General features: G+C 43.4%; 1 protein-coding gene and 1 long non-coding RNA gene across 2 annotated transcripts; one reads left to right on the forward strand and one right to left on the reverse strand.

Annotated features, from left to right (window-relative positions):
- The first annotated feature begins 389 nt into the window (after positions 1-389).
- LOC136528482 (uncharacterized) lies at positions 390-4103 on the forward strand. Its single transcript, XR_010777092.1, has 3 exons — positions 390-661; positions 2505-3329; positions 3636-4103. It is a non-coding gene; the product is annotated as an uncharacterized lncRNA (long non-coding RNA).
- A 1650-nt stretch (positions 4104-5753) lies between these two features.
- On the reverse strand, positions 5754-8413 carry LOC136529828 (uncharacterized). Its single transcript, XM_066522888.1, has 3 exons — positions 6967-8413; positions 6787-6874; positions 5754-6678 (listed from the first exon to the last, which is right to left on the reverse strand). The coding sequence occupies exons 1-3, from the start codon at positions 7347-7349 to the stop codon at positions 6130-6132; spliced, it is 1020 nt and encodes a 339-aa protein (XP_066378985.1). The 5' UTR covers positions 7350-8413; the 3' UTR covers positions 5754-6129.
- Between the last annotated feature and the right edge of the window lie 11284 nt (positions 8414-19697).

Here is a 19697-nt window from a genome sequence, read left to right on the forward strand (position 1 = left end):
TATTTGTTTCCGCGTGCAACCAGTTATCTCGTGAAGCAAGGAAGCGTCAGCAGTGCACCTGCACACATAAACAGATAGTTTTTGCATGTATGTAAAGCAAGCAAGGCCCAGCATGCACCTAAGCGTACCCGCATACGTGTCGACCACTATGCTAATTAGGCATCGGCCATGCATATCGAGAATCCACCGTCTCCTATTACACGCTACTGTCCATTTACATGGCGCGTACGATCACCAGAGAAACTCTACTTCATTGAATACGTCCACCTGTTTGATCTATCCACCGCCGAACACATAGAGAAAGGCTAGCTATGATACGCTTCATCTAAGCCATGAAATGTCTATCAAACACACCAGCCAAATAGAACATACGTGGACGGAGGCTGCCGATTCGATGCGCCATATATCTTTAATTCCTCACTCGTGCGACTCTCCCCACATTCACTCCCACAGCGACGGCAGCGAGGGCGGACTGAATCTCCACGGCGGCGACGGAGGCGCCAGCTGAGTCGTCAACCCTGTGAAGTGGCAAGCGCGGCCACAACGCCCGGACCCAAGGGCGCAACTCGCGCGGCCAGTTGGCCCCGTGCGCAAGGTGGTCCTCGTCGACTCTGACTCCGACAACGACGTCAACCCGGCCGCAATGCGGTTGGAATTGGAGGTTCGGTCTTTAATCTTAGGCACCAGCTTGGTCGAATGGCCTCTGTTTATGGCTTCATATGCTTTAAGCCAAGCACTTCCTGGAACAATTTGGAAAGATGTAGGATTAGTATCACGATCTGATAATTACATTTCCAAGAAACTAGATTTAATGCTTCTCAGCTATACAAACGTAATAGCCTCTGTTTGTGGTACCAACTTTATTATCTTATTTTTTCCACCAAAATTTGGAAGAGGAATTGCAGGGACTCGAAAGCTTCCAATATTACGTCAGGAGTCGATTGCTAGAAGGTCGGTATCAGCCGATTCGAATACAACATTGGAATCGGTTTTCTTTAGATAGCACCAGCAGATAACGACAAAAGCAATAATCGGCGCCGGAGAAAACATGGTGGACTCTACAAAAAGAGAAAGATTAGGGTCCAAGTTATCTTAAATTATGAATATTTTCTCTTAGGCCAAAAATCGTGATGAGTCGTGCTTAGGTTCTGGGTATTTATATTGTACCCCGACTATTATAAAGGACACACAATCAATCAAATACAAGTTTCTCACTTTTTTCGGCTTCGGTTACCCCTTAGGAGTAGGAGTAGAGTAGATCTCGGCGAGTTCTTCAGTGAGCAAGGCTGCATCGGTCCGGCCGACCTCCGGCTTGTCTATAAGTACTGTCATGGCTTATACTTCTGTTCGTACGGCTGCATCGATCCGGTCAACCTCCGCTGCGACTCTGGTATAAGCTAGTTATCGACTCTTGTTTAGTTTAAGTATGGCTGCATCGATCCGGTCGACCTCCACTGCTCGAACTAGATTAAGGTCAAGTTATCGGCTTTATCTAAGGGTGGCGTCCTTCTAATAGATTCATTAAGTTATCGATATTGCTTATTGCTTTCATTATTTATTCAATTACAGCAATATCACTTCGTCTGATTGAGATTGATCTAGATCAGCCTTATATCCTGTTTAACCCATCGTTTGTTAATCTAAACTGATCTAATCTGCATCTTAAACTATGAGTTATGTTTTATCGGCTGTTTTATATCAATCTGGATCGTGCATAGTGTACGGTTAAGGCATGCTTTGTCTTGAATAGATCTATTGGCTAACGAAAACGGTTCCATGGCCCGTTATCATGGCCTGTGTGATTCTGCCTCATACCTCACTGTTAGCACCGTTGAGTGGGAATCGTTACTTGGTAGATTTGTTCTTGATAGGGCATGACCTTAACTGTGTGTTATGCCTGAATCGACTGTTTTAGTCGATATCGAGTGCTTTCACATATGCAGTTCACGTCACGAGACCGTTGAAGTAAAGATATGTTGAAAGATGTTTTAGCCCCATGATCTTATTATTGTATTACGGCCTGCATGATTCCGCCTAATGCCTTACTGATATTAGTAATGAGTTAGGGTCGTCAAATCTATTGTTGTTTCTACGGCCTGCATGATTTTGCCTCATGCCCCACTGGCCATAGCGATAGATGAGATCTAATATATTCATTAGATTTATCTTTATTAAATGGTTAAATGGTGATGAACTGCTTCTTTATGTAAAAAAGATTCGGTTACTTGCAGTCATTGGCTTAGCATAAACTGATTATTATTGATATCTTATTGCCATTGACTAATATTTGTTTAAATAACGATATTCATCATGAATGATAACCAATTTTTCTTACACAACTCCACGAGCTTTAACTGATTTATTGTCATAAATATGCTGGAATCGACTATTTAGTCGATTTCCTTCCATATCGACTCTCAGAGCCGCACATTCGGGACTGTCTGGCAATACCGGCATGTTCCGTCTTAAATTACTGATTAGCTTTCTTTCATTGACAATTATAGGGTTAAATTGACTGGCACGTCTCGGGAGGAGTAAACAGGATCGACCACCCCTGCGTTGAAGCTAGGCGGATCTACAGCTCCATCGAGCAGACCTTTCCGGCTTGCTCGTGTGCCCTCGGCACGGGACGAAATTTTGTGCCGACACTTATTACAAGAAAGTTTTCAGAACATGGTTTTTGAAGTGCTCACTTTCCAGGAAAGTAGACTATATTTTGGATTATTGTTCTGTAGATATATGACTGCACAGTATTTATGGCACATATATGACTGGACAATTTTCATGGTGCATATATTAGCACACATTTTTTGTAACTTAGGCAAATGATTAAAAATGATAAAGGATGAGATGTCATGGTTCAAATTAAAAATGTGGTGTCAAGATATTATAGCACAGATTTGACAAAAGGGCACTATAATTCGAAAAAGATGAAGATCAAATGTTAGAACCTTCTTAAGGGCTGGGTAGTAATTAAGGTGAGCCTTCTTAAGGGCCGGGTTATAATTCGATCTGAGCCTTTTTAAGCAATTACTGTGCTTGATGTATTAGTGCCTGTTTCTGCTCATCAAAAAATAAAGGGAGTACTGTCTGGTTTCAACACAATTCTAAACTGTCATTTCACTGCTCTGTTTTATTGTTTCTACACTGGTTCTGCTGACCAGACCAGCGGGAAGGTGGCCACAGGAGCGGCGCCTGCGGCGGCCAAGAAGAAGGTCCTGGTGCCCGGGGCCAAGCGGGATAAAAGGGCAGCCTCCACCACCAACAAGAAGGCTCCGGTGACCATCGTCAAGCGTGCCAAAGGGCTGGCATCGACCTCGAAGAAGATGGTAAGATTTCGTGATGTAGAGTTTCATTTTTGGGATTTTGGATTTAAATCTGGGTAGTAATTAAGGAGTAGCGATTTAAGATCAGGCTAATAAATAAATGTGTTGTTCTGAGACTGTTGAATGATCTGAGTAGCATGATAGATTGAATTAGCATGTTTTTCTGAGACTGTACAATTCAGTGTATTGCAGTGTATACAAGCAAACATTTAGACCATTGTAACTAGACTTTAGTGTATCCATGTGCCCTACTAGCTTACATTATAACTTGATGAATGATTGCACTTTTTTGGGTACATAAATTTTCAGGAGTACACTGATGAAGATGACACATCCTCTGACGAAGACGACACATCCTCTGATGGTTGCTACTCATTTTCTGATGAAGAGGACAGTGTGCACTTTAGGCTGGACATTGCAAAAAATGATGGGCTTGATTTCGTCAATGACTCTATGAAGAAGATCGAGAAATATGTTCACAAGAGGTTCAACCAGACGTACAACGAAAATCATGGGAGACCTGGAACATGATGAAGTGTTAGAACAAGAAGGGGGCTGCTCACATCGAGTGAATTGCAAGTCTAAAATGCAAGTCTGACCTGGTGGTCATCTTTTGTTGTGTCTGATCGTCACTTGAATAAACCACTATGTATATATATGTATGTGCTGTGGTTGTATGAACTAATGGATGCACTCTATGGTGGTTTGTAAGAACTAATGAAAGCACTATGTATATATGGTATTGCCTGCTAGTTACTATGAATTAATGTCAATTTCGAGTTACTGTGAGTTATTGTCTGGAAGCACTTTGATCAGGGAGTGCACTCTGTTCGGCAGGCTGCTGCCATAGTGCCTCAGCTGCTGTGGCTGTGCTGGCTGTTACTCCCTCACATGTTACTGTATAATACTACTAGGTGCAGCCAGCTGCAGCCGCTGAAAATGGCAGCCGAACAGGTATACATCAACTGCAGCCGAACAAGTATACATAAAAGCCTGCCCGGCTGTGCTCTTTGCAATTCTGTGCAGCAGCAGGCAGTTATCTGCTAGTTCAGTTTTACTGTCCTCTGCTCGGCTGCAACTTATGAATTCAGCGATCTCCAGTTTGCCTACTTACTTCATGTGTACTCTGAAGCTACCAAAAACAGTTATTGCCTCCATTGATAAGTTTAGAAAAAAATTGCATATGGAGAGGCTCTGACATTACTGCAAAGGACTATAACTTGGCTGCGTGCCTCCATTGAAGGTACCCTGTAATCATGAATTGGACTGCATCTTTGTAATTTTGCTTATTTTTCTCTTTGGCCCCAAGGCCCCCCTAGTTTGTACCTAGGTAAGCTCTGGTTAGCCTCCAGCTAACTGGTCCCCTGTTTCCCACTCTTTTGTGCCATTCAGCAACTAATTCGTAATCTACTAGCCAGCAAAATACTATGTTTGTTTCAAAGTTCGCCCAAATGTGTGGGGGTGTCATCCTACTCGGACTCTAGGACAAGGAGGATCTGGTCCTTCAGAAAGGGCTTATACATCAACTCATTTGCTTTCCCTTGGTCATAGTCTTTTTTGGTCTGCAGTTAGATTAAACAAAATATTATAAGCTGACAAAAATATTTTTTTTGAAACCGCTTTCATCACCTGGATCATAAGATGAACAAATTTTTTTTTTCTGGTAACTCACTTTGTCCTCAAACCAGCGAACAAATTGCAGCAATCTGTTCGCTGGTTTGAGGACAAAGTGAGTTACCAGAATTTTTTTTTTGTTCATCTTATGGTGATGAAAGCGGTTTCAAAAAAATTATTTTTGTCAGCTTATAATATTTTGTTTAATCTAACTGCAGACCAAAAAAGACTATGACCAAGGGAAAGCAAATGAGTTGATGCACGCCCTTTCTGAAGGACCAGATCCTCGTGCTCTGCTAGTTCAGTTTTACTGTCCTCCTCTGCTCGGCTGCAACTTATGAATTCAGCGATCTCCAGTTTGCCTACTTACTTCATGTGTACTCTGAAGCTACCAAAAACAGTTATTGCCTCCATTGATAAGTTTAGAAAAAAAAATGCATATGGAGGGGCTCTGACATTACTGCAAAGGACTATAACTTGGCCGCGTGCCTCCATTGAAGGTACCCTGTAATCATGAATTGGACTGCATCTTTTGTAATTTTGCTTATTTTTCTCTTACCTAGGTAAGCTCTGGTTAGCCTCCAGCTAACTGGTCCCCTGTTTCCCACTCTTTTGTTGGTTTAATAAAGTTTCACTGGGGAGCTTTGCTCCACAGTTTTCATCAAAAAAAAAAAATATATGCAGCAGCAGCTTCTTAGAAACACTTGCTAATCGACCAGCAGGGACTGGTCTATTAATTCTTAACACACAAGTACAAAATTATATAGCAGTTCGCTTTGCATGAAACAAAAAATATGTTCCTTGTAAAAAAAATACAGTAACTCCGAGCACGGCCATGAATTCAAACATCATTTAAGCAAGTTTGTGAACCATAGGAAAACTTGTTTGAAGGTGCAATATGAAGACTCAAACAAAAAAATCATCATCATCTACATTGTCTGTGGCAACAACAGGCGCGGCAACTCCATCGTCAATGTATGCGTCACCATCATCTCCATCCTCATCACTGAAGTCTTTATCATTTGGTTCTGGTACAGATTCAGCAATTGCTTTTTCAATAACAGAAGATTCAATTGTTACCACTTCCATGTCCGTTCGTTGCCAGTTCATCAACTCCCCATGCTCACGTGTAACAGTCATGTGCTCCACCCCAACAACCAATGAGTCAACATCAAATTCTGCCTCCTCTTCAGCACTTGGAGATTCTGGCATGGAGAAAAGGTTTCTTGGTTTCATTCGAATAAGATTCTGGCATGGAGAAAATGTTTCTTGGTTTCATTCGAACAACACTAGACCAATCTGATTTCTTTGCATCTTTGACATAAAACACCTGCTCTGCTTGTGTCACCAGAATATAGGGATCATTTGAATATCTGAAATGGGTAGTATCAATATCTATAATTCCATATTGATCTTTCTTGTACCCTCTACTTTTGTTCTGTGTTGGAGCAGGGACATCATACCAATCACACTGAAACATCATCAGTTCCTTTCCACCAGGGAATTCTCGAGAGATAATTTTCTTAATAACGCCATACCAGTCCATATTACCCGTACTTTCATCGCCCTTGACAAGGACACCACTATTTTGTGTGATCAAGTTACTCTCTGCCGGCACCGTCCGAAATAGAAAACCGTTGATGACACATCTATTGAATACACGAGCACAAGGATCTGGTCCTTCAGAAAGGGCGTACATCAACTCATTTGCTTTCCCTTGGTCATAGTATTTTTTGGTCTGCAGTTAGATTAAACAAAATATTATAAGCTGACAAAAATAATTTTTTTGAAACCGCTTTCATCACCTGGATCATAAGATGAACAAAAAAAATTTCTGGTAACTCACTTTGTCCTCAAACCAGCGAACAAATTGCTCCTTGTGTCTTCTCTCAACATTATGTGGATCATATTTCTTGAGTAAATCCTTATGTTCACTACAGTGTGCAGAAAGAACAAAATGCAAAAAATTAGTAATATATATCATGTAAACAAAAAATAGCATGCTGAAATGTTAAATTTAACTCACTCAGCCAATGTAGCAAACTCATCACAATTTGTCAGTATGTAGTGCCTCATGGTCCGCATCTCAGTGTCCTTCAACTTCTCCATACTAAAGCCTTTCCTACTGTAGTCAAGGCTACCAAAAACGCTTAGACCAGATGGTGGTTCAGACACTGCGGCGCTTTCATGACGCTCTGGGCGAGTCAGCACATCTTCAAAGAACTGAGAACAAAATGTCATGCACTCTTCGGTGATATATCCCTCTGCTACTGAGCCTTCATGGTGTGCTTTGTTCATCACATAACCTTTTAGCGTACACAGATATCTCTCAACCGGATACATCCATCTATAGCATACAGGTCCACCAAGTGAAGCCTCTTCAGCTAGATGAACCGGCAAATGTACCATGATATAAAAAATGCAGGTGGGAAAATCATCTCGAGCCGACAAAGAGTCTCCCTAATCGAAGCACTCATGGTAGCAATATCCTTTTCGTCCAGCTCCTTTGAACATAGCGAACTGAAGAACCTACTCAAGTCAATCAATGGGACAACAACTTCTAGAGGCAAAATGTTGCGTACTACTAATAGTAAAAGTTTCTGGAAAATAATATAGTAATCATGAGTTTTCAGTCCAGATAAGTGACACCAATTTTCATCCACACATCTCTTGATATTGGAAGCGTACCCATCAGGCAACTTAACTTCATGTAGAAATTTGCGTAAAAGTTTCTTGTCCTCTTTCTCTAAAGAGTACAAAGCAGGTGGCAAGGTGTACTTACCATTCTCGAGCACTGGATGTTGATCCTTCCTTATCCCAAGATGCTGCATGTCAAGCCGAGCTTTCTCATTATCCTTACCTTTACCTTCTATGTCTAGCAAAGTGCCCAATATGCTCTCACATATATTTTTTCTCAATATGCATCACATCTAAATTGTGCCTAATAAGCAAATTTTTCCAGTAAGGAAGCTGGAAAAAAATACTCTTCTTCCTCCAGTTGTGCCATCTTTTTCTTCGTCATGCTGCTTCCTTTTTCTTGACTTAGGACCAAGTTGACTTGCTCAAAACTTTCATAGTGTTGCAACACTTGTTTTCCAGTTAGTGGTTCTGGAGACTCCCTATTTTCCGTCTTGTTATTGAAGCTGACTTTGTTTCTGCGCCACTTGTGGTCTGAAGGCAAAAAGCGGCGATGCCCCATGTATCAATGCTTGTTCCCATACTTCAACCGTAAGTAGTCGGTATCCTTATGACAATGCGGACATGCAAAATTGCCTTTCATACTCCATCCAGAAAGTATCGCATACGCAGGAAAGTCATTAATTGTCCACGGTAGAAGTGCATGCAAATCAAAATTCTTCTTCGCCTTTGCATCCTAGATTCGGACACCTTCTTCCTAGAGAACTTTGAGCTCATCAATTAGGGGCTGCAAATATACATCAATGCTAACGCCACGAGATCTCGCTCCAGGTATCAGCATCGACATCATCCAATATTGTTGTTTCAAACACAACCATGGCGGAAGGTTGTAAGGAATTAAGATCACAGGCCAACAACTGTATGAAACGTTCAACATACCAACCAGATTGAATCCATCAGATGCTAGACCAAGCCTGACATTACGAGGATCTAGTGCAAACCATTCATATGTTTTATCCACATGCTTCCATGCCAAGGAGTTCGCCGGATGTCGCATTTTCCCATCATCCACCAATTCTTCCTTATGCCAACGCATATATGATGCTCTGGTCTCTGACATATATAATCTTTGGAGCCATGGAGTTAGTGGGAAGTACCGTAGAATTTTACGTGGAGCACACTTCTTTGATCCAGAACTACTGCCAATAGCCTCTGCATTTTCAGACTCCTTCCACCTTGACTCACCATATTTTGGGCAATTATCCAGGTCTGCATAAGCCTCTCTAAATAACACACAATCATTATAACATGCGTCTATCTTTTCGTAATTTAGACCAAGATCTCTAACAACCTTGCGTATTTTTTCCAAACTGTCTGGGAGACAGTGCCCATCAGGAAGAATAAGCAAGAACAGATGAAGTACAAACTCCAAGCAAGCATTACTACAACCAAACATGCACTTAAGTTGAAACATTTTGACAATGAAAGACACCTTGGTAGCTTCCGTGCAGCCTGGAAACAACTCTTTCTTGGCCTCTTGTAACAATTGAAAGAATTTCTTTGCCTTCTCATTTGGCTGTTCCTCATTGATTTCTCCATGTATAGCACCTCTGATCAATGATTTTATCAAGTGTTCAGAACCAGCCCTGTCACTTGTATCACCATCATCATCGACATCAATAGCTGAACCTTCACATATACTTTCTTGCTCTCGGATGAAGCTTTCATCAAAACCTTTCTGAAGCAAATGCTTCAGAACCTCCGACCGTTTTCTATATGGCACGGAACGACATGCTGAACATGGACATGGTGCCATTCCTCCTTTACGGCTGCCTCCAAAGGTGTTATCAAGATAATCAGTTAATCTTTGTTGCCACTCTGCAGTTGCCTTATCCAACCGCATCCAACTACTACCCTGATGCGACATACTGTTTTGAATGCCTGAAAATCACACACAAAAACAAATAAGACGAACGTAAAATTTCTAATTGATTTGGTAATTGAACTGAAATTGCTAAGAACATGCTACGGTACACATAAAACTAAATTGAAGTAGTGTATTCGCATCTTGCATCCATATTTCTAATTTTAGTTTTTATTTTTCAATCAAATTGAAATACAGTATTCAATATAAATTGAGTAGAGAAACTGAGAAAGAAAAAAAAATATACTGGTATTCAGTGGCGGATAACCAGATAAATTGATCTTCTAATTTTCTCAGTTTTCTTTTTTCTAAGCCCTAGACAAATATTTCTTACCTAATAATATATCTACAGGAGTTACGTTTAATCAATCACCAAAATTCAATTACCTAATAATAATTAAATAGAACAAGAAGATGCACGCACGTACGAGAGTCACGTGAAACGCGGGTCGCCGCGGCATTCCGCGTCCCCGGAACGAACCTACCGAAACGCGGTGGACGTGTCCCAAAGCGCACCAGATCGTCGAAGTGGATCCTGGGCGGCGGCGCGAGCGCGATGCAGGAATAGAGCCCTGGCGGCGGACGTAGTGTTCCTTTGCTCTACGTACAACTAAGCTCGTTGGATACGGATGGCAAATGGGCCTTAACCTACAACTAAGGGTCCGTTTGGTTGGGCTTTTGGCTTTGGCTTTGGCTTTTGGCTCCAAAAGCCAAAAGTCCAACCAAAGAGGCTGCTTTTTTAGACGGTTTTTTCAAAAGCAGCTGCTTTCCGTAGTATAGTTTTGAAAGCTAGATTGGCTTTGTTTTTGGCTTTTGGCTTTCTGCTTTTTGAAATTGGTGGAATAAAAAGTTTTTCCATAGTTGTTTCAAGAGAGATAAATATAGAAGGTATATTTTATACTTGTTTAACCAAACAACTTTCAGCTTTTCTACAGATCACAGCCTATAACAACTTTTTCACAGCTCACAGCCCACAACAGTTTTTTCCCACAGCCATAGCTCAACCAAACACACCCTAAGCTGGTTGAATAAGACGGACTCAACTTGTTTGACCTGACGCGGCAGGCTTTGGCTAACCCAAAGTCCAACTCTAACCCAAACAAAGCACGTCCAGGCCAATCTAACTACTACTCTCCAGCCACATATACGTGAATATGTGATTAAATAATACTATAAAATATACTAATAACTACTCAGATAGCTAAGGCACTTGTGGGCCAACAGTGACAATATACTGCATCAAAACAATCCTTAATCGATGCAATAAAAATCACATATTGCATCAGAGATTAGCACTATATATCAATCCGTTGCAATAATACTTCATAATTGCATCAATATTCGAAACCAGTGCAATACCATCTACAAATTGCATAAAAAAAATCAATAGTAATGCAACCAAATTTATCCGATGCAATAATTTGTACCTATTGCATCTCTTCTTCGAAATCGATGCGATAGATCATACCTATTGCATCGACATGCTATCGCATCAAATGCCTTCTCGATGCAATAAAGACCACCTATTGCATCAGATTTGCTAAATTGATGCAATAACACCCACCTATTGCACCAAATTTGTGTTTGATGCAGGGCGAAGCGATACGATAGGGTCAAAAATTAGTAGTGTAATACAAACCTCTACGGACTCTCCCACAGATCAGGAGCTCCCGGGCAATGCCTAGTGTTGATGGTCATTATGTCATCATTTCATACCATCAGCTATGCTTAAATTGTTAATGTGAATGACTTCCACCATAGGCATAGGGCTAAGTTGTATTGCTAAACTATAGCTAAGAAAGAACCTTTGTGATAAAGAACTTAGGAAACTCCTCGCTTGCTCGTTGTCCTCCCACTTAGCTATGCTTCCACCTTACCTTTTTGGAAGTGGAACTTCTGTATGTCACACTACCTAACTGTATATCACTTACCCCTACTTTGGTTTAGTCACTATATTAGTTAGTAGATACATCATGGTTAGCTATCATATTCTTAAATCATTGCTTCCCTGAGGATAAATACGATACTCTAGAATACATCCAGGTCAAATGCTACAACGGTATTATGTGCTCTTGCAAAATCTTTCACTTGAGCATATAAGAAATACCAACACCTAGCCGGCTAGGGGCCAAGCCCTAAGAGTAATGAATGCAAATTCATCTGGCTTGACGAAGAATTCAAGTTCTCAAACTTTGTGTCTCAATTTCTCTCACCAAATCCCCACCCTCAACTCAATTTGCAAGATTTGACTTTGGAAAGCAAAGGGAAGAAGAGTGTAGAGCTTTGAATGCTAGGGGATAGTTTAGCTAAGGGTTGGTTGGAGTTATGGCAGCATGTGCAACGGTTAAAAGTGAGTGAGAGTGGTATTTATAGCTCTAGCACATTCTAGCCATTCTGGGCAACATTAGAACTTTTGACACCTAGGGTTTTGTATGGGAAAGTACAAATAGGGTCACCAGGCTATGTGAAGGTACCATCGAACTCCCAACGTAGATCGGAACTTCTGATGGTTGGAAGCTGGCAACTTCCTACACACTCACTTAGGCAGGCTTATGTGTGTGCGAGCAACAACAGAACTTCCAATGCACATCAGAACTCCGATGGTTTTGAAGCTGGTAGCTTCTGACACTTATTTAGACAGGCGGCACATGTGCTACATTGAAACTTTATGCACATTGGAACTTTCAATGTCTATAAGTAAGTGAGTTACCTCTGGCGGCACCTATGCCGGTCTGTGTAAGAACACATCAAAATTTCTGACGTCCATAAGAACGTCCGAGGTGACAAACTTTCAGAACTCACGCAATGTGCATGTGATGTGTTCAAGTGTCTCTCTCAATAGATTTTAATTAGGTACTTGAGCACTCTAGCTTCCTTATACCAATATGCTTTGCATCCCTCTTTATAGTACGGTATTTCCTAAAATCAATTGCAAAATATAAAGCGAATTTAAACCACTTTGAGTCCAAAAACCTTTCAATCATCAAATTGAGGGGTGTCACTTTATAGAAATCATTCTTTAAATCTTTTAAGGGACCAATAGCTGCAATATAACTCAATAAATGCATAGTCCCTAATTGGATGTCATTAATACATGAAAACCCATAATAGGGGCAAAAACACTTTCACATATGCTTAGCTTCCTTAGACATGACAAAAGACGAATTAGTGAAGGGTTTGCTCTAGAATAAATGTTGTGTCACTTGCCCTCATTGGTTTGCTCTCTACTACACTTGTATTTACATTCCATATTTGTGCATGTGTAGTTGTAGCTCTTTAGTGAGTAGAATAGTTTAATTGCTTAATTAATGTAGCTCACTAGTTGTAGTTGTTGCCTCTAGTAGCTTGTGTGGTTTAGTTATAGTAGTTAAACTTAGTACTAGAATTGTGTAGGAGGGCTTGCATTGAAGTGAATAGGCTAGGCAAGTAGTGTCTATTAGGATTGTATTTGTTACTACCAACTTGTCTAGTGTCTTTGTACTTGTAAATTTTAATAGGCTATTCACTTGTCTCTAGCCATCTAGATATCCTTCCGTCGGTGGGTTCCTAAGTGATAGCGAATATTAATGTGGTTGGTTGTTGAGTGTTGAATAGAATTGGTAGCAATGTTACCACACTCTCATTGTTAAATAGAATAGGAACTGTCGGGGACCTAATACTGGGGTACCCCAGAAGGTGGAACCAATAACCACCGAGCGTTAAAAACTTCTGGACGGATAAGGGCGCAATAGCGTCTCTTGCTCGAATGACAGGAATTTGGTTCCGCCTCGCCCGACGCCTTTGGGGCAAGCTCGGTCTCGCCCGAGGGCTGAGGGATAGACTCCGCCTCGCCTGACGCCTTTGGGGCGAGCTCGGTTTCGCCCGAGGGCTGAGGGATAGACTCTGCCTCGCCCAACACCTTTGGGGCGAGCTCGGTTTCGCCCGAGGGCTAAGGGATAGACTCCGCCTCGCCCAACCCCGGAGGGGCGGGCTCGGTCTCAACCAAGAGATAAGGACTGGCCTCCGCTTCACCCGACGGCCAGGAACGAGCCTCGCCCTGCTCGGTATCTAAAGACTGATTTCATCTTACCTGACAACTTCTCCCCGTTCCCTCATGGTGATGGGTACAGGGAGAAGACAAGACGTTCGGGTCAACCATGGCTCCAAGAACCATACCCTGCGCCCTGGCAGGAAGAGTACTGCCAGGGAACGACGGGATAGGTGCTTTAGACTCTTCCAGGCGCCGTAGAGCCCAAAAGGTATTTCAGGTGCGTGCCCCTCGCCCTGTAGAGTTGTAGGCGCCGCCTTCAGCTCTGGGACACGAAACCCGACGAAGATATACGACAACCGCTACGCTCCAGAAAAGGATTTGCTATCTCCACGAACGACGGATATTCCGTCACCACGTTATGGCCCCAAGGGAGCTGTGCCTGCTTCCCGACCCCTTGTCCCTCCGATGAAGACTCATAGGAACCAGAAGGCGTGCAAAGCAAGGCTGAGGGAGACTCATAAGTCAAAACCACTGTACTGCAGCCCATACCCTGCGTAGGGCAGCATTCTGTAACCAACCTAACATTCTACAGAGGCATCGATAGTATTGTAGGCGCTTATCTTCCTTCACACTCATCAGAATGAAGGCCGGGTAAACGTGAGCCACAAGACTAGGTAAAATACGCATCCTAAAGCCCTCACCCTTGTAAAGCTAGCCCCTTCATCTATAAAAGGGGATGCGCTTCCTCCACCAAAGGGGGACCAATCTTTAACGGCATAGCACACAACACTCACACAGTCAAGCTACGATCAAGCTCTTGGCCTCCTTTCAACCCTTCCATCAGAGACTTGGGACTAGTCCCTCTCTCAATCGTTTGTACCCCCTACTAGAAACCATTTTCGGTGCTAATAACATGAGCAGCAACAAACTGGACGTAGGGACATTCGGCCCGAACCAGTATAAATCTTGTGTCCTTTAGCGCACCATCCGAGCCTAACGTGCATTACTATAAATTTTGCTTGTCGGTGCTTGTACAAAACACCGACAGTTGGCGTGCCAGGTAGGGTCGTCTCCCCTCTGGAGACACTTTGGACGTGCCCCTCGGGGGTTTGCGTCATGAAGCATTCCCGGGAAGGGTGATGGCTCCCCTTGCTGGAGTCAGAGCTGGAGGACGACTCTGGTTCCTCCACGAGGAGCCCATAGAGTGTCTCTGGATCATGTTCGATTACCCCCACGAACTCACTGTCCGTAGGCGGCTGAACCATACGTAGAGCCAGAAGGTGGCCAGCGGTCGCTGTGGCATTGCGGAGACCGAACGGAAACGCTGTTGGGGCGCTTCGTACGGGACCTTCTGTCCTTTAGCGCACCATCTAAGCCTAACGCGCATTACTATAAATTTACTTGCCGGTGCTTGTACGAAACACCGATAGGAACTTTTTCAAATTTGAGACCAAAGTTCAACAAAATTGCTCTCATCCATAGCAATTGTGCACAACAACTTCCCATGGATATGTACTCTGCCTCGCTTGTTGACTGTCTTTTGTAGAATCTTTTTGATTTGTTTATTTGATGTTTCTACTTGGCCACTTGTCTAAGGGTGATATGGAGTAGCGACATTGTGATGGATCCCATGCTTTGACAAGTAGTTGTGAAAGTTCTTGTCAGTGAAGTGAGTTCCTATATCACTAATCACCATTCTTGGAACTCCAAATCTTAGAAATATTGTTTCTTCAAACATCTTCTTAGAGTTCTTCGCATCCGCAGCTTTGCATGGCATGACTTCAACCCACTTGGAGACATAGTCAACTGCCACCAAAATGTATTCGCAGTTCCTCAATTTTAGAAATGGTCCCATGTAATCAATTCCCTAGACATCGAAGAGCTCGATCTGAAGGTTGTTGGTGAGTGGCATGGCATCTCTTGAATTAATATTCCTATGCCTCTGACATGCTCCACACCTCCTGATGAAGTCTTTTGTATCTTCATACATGGTTGGCCAGAAAAATCCACTTTGCTAGATTTTTGAATGAGTGCGGAATGCTCCATAATGCCCTCCATATGGTGATGAGTGGCATCATTCTATGATCTTGATGCCTTCTTCCACCGGTACACACCTTCTGAGTAGGCCGTCAGAGCAGACTCTGAAGAGGTATGGATCATCCCATATGTGGAGATGACTTTCGTAGATAAGCTTCCTTTTATTCTCCCTGTCGGTGGGACGATGTTCGAAGGGCTTCGGCATACGCAGAACTCGATAGTAAACGCAAAGAGACGAACATGTTGCCTTTTGCATTGGATTGATTGTATGATTGTTAGGGTTACAAGGGGTGCGCTATACCTCTCTTTATATAGAGGAGAGGGTAAGGCCATGTATCTAGTCCTAGTCGGTTATAAGAGAAGAGTCCTAGTCCTATTATAGAATCTAGCTTTCGTAGTAAGCCGACTAAGTTGATCTAGAATAGCTTGAAGTCCATGCCACCTTATCTCACATCCTTCAATAGATTGTGGGCCATCCCAGGGCCCATCTAGGTAGAACTCCCATGGGGAACCCCTAGTACCCTAGTCCGTCAATCCCCCGAGTGTGTCATGGTTGAACTCAGAAGCCTTCTTGTTCCTCCTGGTCTTGCCGAGTAGAAACAAATGTAATCCTAGTGCTTTTGTGAGTGAAGCCATGAGGTGCTCTATAAAGCCTCTGGGTGACGTGCACTTTTCAGGAAAGTGCACTCATTGAGTGTAGCCCCCAAGCCTCTTGCTATTTGCAAAACAAAGAGTTAGTTGGCTTACTAGTTGTGCATAGTAGAGTAGTCTAGATTTGCAACTAGAAGAAATCTTGTGATAGCTGGTGGGGTAGCACATCCAATAGTCCCATGTCAGTTCTTCTAGGGTGTTTGTCGATGTTTGTCCATGAAGGGTCATACCCGAATCCGAATGTGTACAGATGGCATCGGCTGGGTGGCAAGATGTGCGAGTAGCTCATCCTACGTACTAGCGTGCATGCTTCCTATTGTAGTAGCTATGCTCCCAATGGTAGGCGGCCAACAAATGTTTGTAGCCAAACAATCTACCCAATGTTCTAGGCTAGGACACACTACACTTCTGTTATCTACCCGGATGCATGACCCTTCTCCTGAATCCAGGTGCATCAGGTAGAAAAGTACCTACTAAGAAGCACTTAGAGTACGAGTACTCTGTTATATCTGAGTAGGTGTTGTCTTTGTTATTGACTGAAAAAATCTTGTACTGAGTGATCTTGAATCTTGTAAAGTGTTCAACTTTGTATGCATGGTACTGTTGTTGAATAAAAAATCTTCATCTGAGTACTACACTATGTAGTGCATACTGTCAAGCAATTTTCCAAGTACTGCAAAATCATCTAGGTGCTGCACGATGTGGTCGTGTAAATAACTGTTGTATCATGGCCGGTACTCAGACAGAGGAAATCCAACGAATAAGTCTGAACACATTCTGACGCGTGGGAAATCATGAAAATGCATGCAACCGTCGTATCAAACTGCACAGTGTCATTAAAATGGAAGGGAAACCAAAACACCACACCCATTGGTGTGATTATTGGGCCGTGTGATAGTGGAATCCCTGCATAAAAGGTTACCGCCCTGTGCGCCTTCTTCTTCCATCGCATTCCACATTCTGCTTAAGCCCCCATGCCTGCTATGAGCGCCATCTCCCTCAAACCCTAGATCTAAAAAAGAGCTCTGCTTGATGGGGAAGGGGAAGAACCGAAGCACCGCCGCCATGAAGGTTGTCGAGAAGAGGGCGTTGGAGGTGCCAAAGATGGCCGCCGCCGCCTAGATCTAGTCGGCGCCAAGCACGAAGCCAAAGCACCTTCAGAAGCTCCGCGATCAGGGCTATGTCCCCTACTAGAAACTAGGGGAATGGAAGGCGCCTGGTGAGCACCGCATTCCCAATCTTGAGCCAAGTGGAATTGTGCTCTTTATTCCATTCATCCAGCATGGGTTAGGGTTGCCAGCTTGTCCGTTTTTACATGGATTTTTGCATTACTATGGCATAACCCTAATCCATCTGAACCCTAACTCCATCCTGCATCTTTTGATTTTTGTTCATCTTTGTGATACTTTCCTTGGTATTCCCCCCTCCATCACTCTTTTCCGCCAATTCTTCAAACTGAAAGCGCACTCGGACGCCACAAATCCATGTGTGTTTGAGGGGTCCTAGTATTCAATTTCACATGGGGAGGAAGAACGAATATATTCACTATACCCTGGTGGATTCTATGAAAAATTTGAGAGTTGAGTGGTTTTATTGCGGGAAACATGTGCCCCTTCTGGAAGTCCATAGCGACACTGTGCCAGTCCCCAACAATCGTTGGGATAAGGAGACGCTGAGTGCGATAGAACTTGAGGGTATTCGTCCTTTCCTCAAGCAAATCCGAGCCATGAAGGACCAAGGCCTTAGTGGAGTTGGAGTAGTTGCCAGCTTCATTAGATGCTGAATATAGCCTCTGCAAGAGAGGATCCACTATGGGTTCGAGTACACCGGCCCAGAGGACCTAGCCTAGGTAACCGCTGATGAACTGATGGAAGGTGAAGTTCTAGAGAGAATTCAGAACGTGCTTGCGTCTGTACAGGTGCTATCATACCAGTACCTGAAGCATGATCATCAGAATCCACCAACCGCTGTAAGTATATTGACATTGTAATTTGTAAATATCTTAATACTATGGAAAACTGACTCCTGTGTGTTGATTGCAGGAGTTGGGGCTACATTTCAATGATTTGCCTGCTCGTCCTCCGCATCCTAATTCTAGAGGAGTTGGTGGAAGTGGAGCAACATCTAGCGGAGCAGCTAGAGGAAGTGCCGCCTCCGCCTCCCCTGTGGACCAGAAAGCTGGGGGTGAGTCTGAAGATAACCCGGACGTTGTCATAGTCTAGGCAATCCTAAGTGCCAGGCTAGGATCCGCTGGTGGGGATCAGTCACTAGAGGCCGATGTTGCCGCCGGGAGCGAGACAGTGCCTAAAAGGCCCCATCGAGCCTGCACACTGAGACCAGGTAAAAGATGTCTGAGCTATCTCTGAGTAGTCTAATTGTATCTTATGCTAGATATGATTCGTGAATAGCTACTGCAGATGAGGCTGTTGAGGAACAGGCGGAAGAGGAGGAGGAAGACACCTCATTTTCCGTCAGACAGTAAGTATTTTTCTGAGTAAAATTTTGTTGCTGAATTCTTGAGATAGGTATGCTTGATAATGTTTATTTGCTTTTGGTAGGATGCCACCACTAGACCTGTGGAGCACTCGGGTGCCAACTCAGGGTGACGGAATCCTGCTTGGACAAGGTGCTAGCACTGCGAGTCATCAGGAGGACTCAATGCTATCAGCATCTATATCAAGCCTGGAGCTTGGTGGATCACTTAGTGGGATGTCGCTAGGCAAGCCCACCCTGAAGAAAAGATCCAGTGCCAAGTAAGTGTAAAAAAATTCCTCTATATATTATTTTTGTTCTTAGGACATCACTTATATGCTGCTCATTCTATGTTAAAAAAGGCACTGAGTGCTCGGGGACAGAGTGAGGAGCCCTGGGTTGAAGAGAACCCGTGAACCGAGGGTGATTGGGTGGAAAAAGGCTAGGTAAGCGGGCCTGTGTCTCCACCCAGGTCTACTGAAACACCCCAGGCACAGGGTCTGACATCTACTATTGGTGAAGCAGAGCGACCTACAAAGTTAGGTTCTATGGAGAGGGTGGAGGTGCCCTAGCAACAGGTAGCAGCGCTAGTTGGAGATGAAGCACATCCGTTGCCCGAGCCAAAACCTGCAGGGGCTACTTCTGGAGAGGGAGTGCAGAGCAGAAGGGGTGACCCAAGTGTTGCTGCATTGAGTACTCCTACCCTAGAGGCACCGACGATGAGTGCCCTACAAGCGGAGGATGATGACATCCTCCCAGTTACTGGACCAAGTACCCAGCTCTAGGATTATAACCCGGAGTTCGTTGGGTTGATGAAGTCATGGTTCGAGCTGCTGAACCAGGCTTTCATCTTTGATGGTCAATTAAGGGTAAGTAAACACATTTTGTCATTTACTGCTATAAATAACTTCCAAATTCTCATGCCAAAAACAGTCATATGCTCAGGGTGTTGTTTACACCAAAATTTGGGAAGAAGAATGCGAGAACTCGAAGCTTCCAAGATTGTGTCATCAAGAAATCGATTGCATAAGGTTCGATATTAGCTGATTCAGGTGCAGTACTGGGA

The sequence above is a fragment of the Miscanthus floridulus genome, chromosome 19 (assembly GCF_019320115.1).
Source record: "Miscanthus floridulus cultivar M001 chromosome 19, ASM1932011v1, whole genome shotgun sequence".
NCBI classification, from domain to species: Eukaryota; Viridiplantae; Streptophyta; class Magnoliopsida; order Poales; family Poaceae; genus Miscanthus; species Miscanthus floridulus.

Excerpts from the sequence above, each read along its gene's own strand:
- LOC136529828 (XM_066522888.1), bottom strand. The coding sequence starts at position 7,349 with ATGGTACATTTGCCGGTTCATCTAGCTGAAGAGGCTTCACTTGGTGGA. Across the intron at positions 6,875-6,966 it reads GAGTTTGCTACATTGGCTGA|TGAACATAAGGATTTACTCA; the intron begins GTGAGTTAAATT and ends TGCACACTGTAG. Across the intron at positions 6,679-6,786 it reads TTCGCTGGTTTGAGGACAAA|ACCAAAAAATACTATGACCA; the intron begins GTGAGTTACCAG and ends ATCTAACTGCAG.